The following is a 5,073-nucleotide window of genomic DNA, read 5'->3' as shown; positions in this document are numbered from 1 at the left end:
CTCCTTTTGTAGATGAAAGGGCTACCACAATGACAATCTATGCGCTCCGTGATTGATTCTGCTCTTTGTATGCTGCGAGGCCTAGTCGAACGTAGAAGGGCTTCTGAGCCCATAGATTGTCGTACGTCGATACAATGATAGTACGAGGTATGCCGCAAGGGAGGGGCGCGCGAGAGGTGATGCACGGTGGGTGCGTGAGCAGTGCCAAAAAATTCATAGGCAGAGGGAGATCACAGGGTGACTCGTTGGCGCATCGGACGGGCGCGGAGGCGGCTGATTCTTCTTCCAAGTGAAAATATATACGTGGTATGAGAACAATGATGATTGATGGTACCATCTTAATTAATGCAAGAATCTTGAAGCACATACAGAAGAGAAACACACGGTTTGACCTAAGCACGCATCTAAGTACGAGGACAAACAAGGAAGAGAGGAAGAAAAGCAATTAATGTACACGACGGAGACGGAGCTAGGGAAGGAAGGAATCTATGCGATGGCGGCGCCCTTGCCGTTGTTGGCGCCGACGTGGACGTCAGCGTCTCCGATGTACCTGCGCCAGAACCAGTGCCCCTTCCAGACGAGCACCATCTCCTCGATGGGCACGTTCTTGGTCTCCGGCAGGAAGAGCGCGATGAAGACGGTCATGATCACCACCCAGCCGGCGAAGAAGTAGAAGAGGCCGAACTTCATGTGGCAGAGCATGGTGAGGAACGCCTGCGCGATGACGAAGGTGAAGAGCATGTTGACCGACACGTTGATGCTCTGCCCGGCGGGCCTGATCTCCAGCGGGAAGATCTCGCTGGGCACCAGCCACCCCAGGGGCCCCCACGACCACGCGAACCCGGCCACGTAGAGGCAGATGAAGAGCACCACCGCCGCCGCGTACCCCTTGGGCATCTCCCCCACGCCGCTCGTCCCGAACTTGACCGCGATCAGGGTGCCCACCACCAGCTGGCTCACCAGCATCTGCGAGCCGCCCTGCAGGAACAGCTTCCGCCGCCCCAGCCGGTCCACGGTGAACACGGACACGAGCGTCGCGAAGACGTTGACCAGGCCCGTGATGACGGCCGACATGAGCGACGCGTCGCCCTTGAACCCCAGCGTCTCGAACAGCACCGGCGCGTAGAACATGATGACGTTGATGCCCGTCAGCTGCTGGAAGAAGGGGATCATGATCGCCATGGTCAGCTGCGGCCGGTACTTGCGCTGCAGGATGTTGCGCCACGGGTGCTGCACCAGCTTCGACTCCTCGCTCGCCACCACCAGGTCCGCGTACTCCTCGCTGATGTCCACGTCGCTGCCGCGGATGCGGTTCAGCATGCGGCGCGCCGCCTCCGGGTGGCCGCGCTCGATGAGGGAGTTGGGGGTGTCGGGGAGGAAGAGGGAGCCGAGGGTGATGATGCCCGCGGGGACGGCCGCCAGGGCCAGGCTGATGCGCCACCCGTACCCGGCCTTGATCTTGTTGGTGCCGTAGTTGATGAGCGCCGCCGCCAGGATGCCGATGGTGATCATCAGCTGGAACCCGATGTTGAGCATGCCCCGGAGACGCGCAGGCGCCATCTCCGACAGGTACACCGGCACAGACTACATGCAGCAAACGTCCATTCCAATGTTAGACCAAACACAGATTTTTTTTCTTTTCTTTTTATCAAATTTGAATGCACAAACTAATAACATGACGCTTAATTAGAATGCATGTTTGAGATACATTTCTACTATCAGAATATAAATTAAATTGCTAAAGTAGGAGTATTTGCTGGTATTCTTCCCACTGTTTTGTCTGCATTGCTTTCGGCACGTCTTTCTTCCTTGCTTCTTCCTCACATGACTATTGCTCTGAAAACGATGCCGTTGATCTAACGGAGTCAAAGTCTTTGGAGGACTAAAGAAAGCAGTGGCCCGTGGAAAATGGCATGCCAACTTGCGTACCTCATTTCTCTCAACTGGCAATTTTATATCCTACTGTATGAGTTATGTGACAAATCGTACTACAAGGACATCCACGAATCTCTTTCCGTGGTTCCTACTTTGCTCATGATGCTCTTTTTTCGTACTGTACATATTTCTTTTGGAAGATGCAAGGAAGGTAATCAGCTTCACATGCATCAACAGTATACTTTCTGCATGCACGTGAATCCTCGGATGAACCAACAGCTAGCCGGCCGGCCCAATGAATTGAACCGGTACCAGCACCAGCTGCTAATTAAAATGAATACGTACTACTATACTATAGTATACTTTCAACAGCCCATCCCATCGTTATTCAATGGAAGATTTAATATCTACGCGAGATCAATCAGGATACGTACGCAGTGGTAGAAATGCCAGTTTTAGTGTATTATATACATATTTTTAGGATAGTAGCTAAAATGAGTCAAAATTAGCAGCTGGTACATATACAGCTTTGGCCATGGAAGCAAGTAATCTAATGAAGCGAAACAACAAAGCGGTCGTCAACATCTTGCAAGTAAACATCACCTACGCCCAGCTTGGACTTTGGGGAGCATCAAAGTGGGCCCTACTACTACTAATTAATTAATTAAATTTTATTATTTCCTAAATAAAATAGCCTACAAGCTTGGACTTTGCACATGCACGGTGGTTGTAACTTCCTATGGAGAATCTCGCTCTCTTTTGAAAACTCGTCCGGTGATGTATTTGATGGATACCTTGGACACGCATGATCATTGACAGAATCGTTCTTAATTGTAACAGAAGAATCAGCATATTTCTTTCTTGTCTCATTAGATGGCTCGACATGGATGGATATGAGGATGACATGTACTTGTAGTATGTAGCTGTAAATTCATTTCATTTTGCCACCTACTACTGGCTACTGTCTACTAAATTTGTGTATATATGCTACTCCCTCCGTCCCATAATATAAGAGCATCTTTGACACTACACTAGTGTAAAAAACGCTCTTATATTATGAAACGGAGGGAGTACTTTGTGGAGTAGTTTATGAACAAAATCATTATTGTAGTAATAATCAAGTGCAGCTATACTAGTTAGGTTATGTACCGACGATTGATCCAACTAAAAAAGAGTATCGTCGGCGATTGAACTTGGAGTACTACGTAGTATATACGCGTACATCACATGGGCTGCCTTGACGTTAATTACAACGAGGACATAAGCCACAGATAATAGGAGTACAAATGAACGAGCTAACGGAGCGGAGTATTATAGGTACTAGTCATTACCTGATTGGCGAAGCCAACGCCGACACCGAGGAGGATGCGCCCGACGATGAGCATGGCGATGTTCTCCGCCGCCCCGTTAAGCGCGGCGCCGATGAGGAAGGTGAGCCCTCCGGTGAACATGGACCACTTGCGGCCCACGACCCGTGTGACGGTGGCGGCGAAGAAGGAGGAGACGAGCGCCGCGAGGTAGAGGGAGGAGGTGAAGGTCTGGAGCAGCTGATTGTCGTACTTACAGTATTGGTTGGCGGAGCCCTTCATCTGCTTCTTGTTGTACACCTCCGGGAAGAACTTTTTCAGGAAAGGGTTCATGGACGTCACGCCCCCTGTACGCACGTACGTAGGAAATCAACACAGTCAGTAATTTTGCTTGTCGAATAGAGTAGAGGATGTGCGTGGGCGCGTGATCCATGTACATACCTGAGATGCCGATATCATATCCGAAGATGAGGCCGCCGGTGGCGGCGACGACGCAGGTGAAGAAGACGAAGAGGGTGAGCCTGCCAGGGTAGTCCTTACCGCCGGACGTGTTCACGACGGCGCCGCCGGCCATGGTTGGTCGGTCGGCAAGAACTCAGAGCACTAGAATGATTAAGCAGGCTCAAAGCCGATGATCAAGGAGGTATGGGATGTGGTGAGAGGGCAGGGAGGCTCAAGCCCCTTATATAGAACTTTGTCTGGGTAATACTGGTAGCTAGCTAACAGCTAGATTGCGCTGTGTGTAGGGAGTAGCATGCAAGCGGGTCAACGGCTGAGATGGTGGTCAAAATTGGGACTAGATAGAGAGATGGGAGATGGCTGCAAATATGAATGCTGAGTTGGAGGCATTATCTTAAACTCGCTGGATGGCCGGCCGTCATGCGGCTGCCAAGTTGGTTGCTAGGTTTTGACTTGATCGATATGATTCAATCGAGCACTCTTGGCTCAAATTCAATCACATGCATACATTATGCACACACACACTCGTTCGTCTCCCGTCCGGCCCAGGGAGTAGTGCGCGAGTTGTGTTGATCGATGGGGGGTCGAATAATCTAATCTAATACAAGTCCAAAGAATCGTCTGAACTGCAATCTGAAACAAATCATGCATATTCATATTGATTTCAGCGATCGTTTCCCATGCGGAAATAGAATATGATTCAGCAAACCCTGGCATCCAGATACGGACGCCACCCGGGGTTAACTGTTTTAACCAGCGAGAATATTTTCTTTTTCTTTTTTGCGGGGAAAAAACCAGCGAGCAGCTTTTCGTTGGAGAATTTTCTACAAGAAATTGGCGGATCCCTCGTGATGGTGAGTCATGAGTAAATCTTTTTGGGTGCTTTACTGCACGCATCGGCCATGAATTCGGACCCTAAAGTTGATCCAACCATTCAAGGGTATCTCGTGTGCTCTCCATCCTAATTCTTATCCCTGGGAATGGGATGGTCAGTATATCGATCGATCGATCGATCATGCTGTTCCTTTCTTCAGAGGTGCATATAATATAATTAGAAAAATGGAAGCTTCCTCATTTCGGATCTTTCGATGTTGACATGCAAGTCGGCCGCTAACTAGCTGCCGAGCGTGACAAAACCAACGGCTCTTTCGTTTTGTTCAGTTCAAAGATACTTCCAAAATAAACAAGTGCATACGCAACTCTGCCCTAGCTGACAAGAAGAATTACGCGCGCAATTGTTTACTGCCTGCGCACATGCCTGACAACCAGTTGGATATTAGTACATGGTATGCATGATTAACTGCACGAATCACGGAGCACGGTTACTTGTTTTTTTTTCTGATGATGATGGAGATGGAAGAGAAGACTCTCCGGCCGGGTGCACGTGCTGCCTGTGAAGCATTGGCTGTGTTCCCCTGCGTTACAGATGTGA

General features: G+C 49.7%; 1 protein-coding gene across 1 annotated transcript; it reads right to left on the bottom strand.

Annotated features, from left to right (window-relative positions):
- Positions 1-309: 309 nt before the first annotated feature.
- Positions 310-3,931, bottom strand: LOC123052966 (sugar transport protein MST3). Its single transcript, XM_044476336.1, has 3 exons — positions 3,624-3,931; positions 3,207-3,529; positions 310-1,584 (listed from the first exon to the last, which is right to left on the bottom strand). The coding sequence occupies exons 1-3, from the start codon at positions 3,754-3,756 to the stop codon at positions 487-489; spliced, it is 1,554 nt and encodes a 517-aa protein (XP_044332271.1). The 5' UTR covers positions 3,757-3,931; the 3' UTR covers positions 310-486.
- Between the last annotated feature and the right edge of the window lie 1,142 nt (positions 3,932-5,073).

The sequence above is a fragment of the Triticum aestivum genome, chromosome 2D (genome assembly GCF_018294505.1).
Source record: "Triticum aestivum cultivar Chinese Spring chromosome 2D, IWGSC CS RefSeq v2.1, whole genome shotgun sequence".
NCBI lineage: Eukaryota > Viridiplantae > Streptophyta > Magnoliopsida > Poales > Poaceae > Triticum > Triticum aestivum.
Note: the sequence above shows the minus strand (reverse complement) of the source record. Positions and strands in the feature narration are given on the sequence as shown.

What these genes read in the sequence shown, in the direction of transcription:
- LOC123052966 (XM_044476336.1), bottom strand. Translation starts at nt 3,756, where the DNA reads ATGGCCGGCGGCGCCGTCGTGAACACGTCCGGCGGTAAGGACTACCCT. An exon ending in ATATGATATCGGCATCTCAG is followed by an intron (nt 3,530 to 3,623) that starts GTATGTACATGG and finishes ACGTGCGTACAG; the next exon opens with GGGGCGTGACGTCCATGAAC. An exon ending in GCGTTGGCTTCGCCAATCAG is followed by an intron (nt 1,585 to 3,206) that starts GTAATGACTAGT and finishes TGCTGCATGTAG; the next exon opens with TCTGTGCCGGTGTACCTGTC.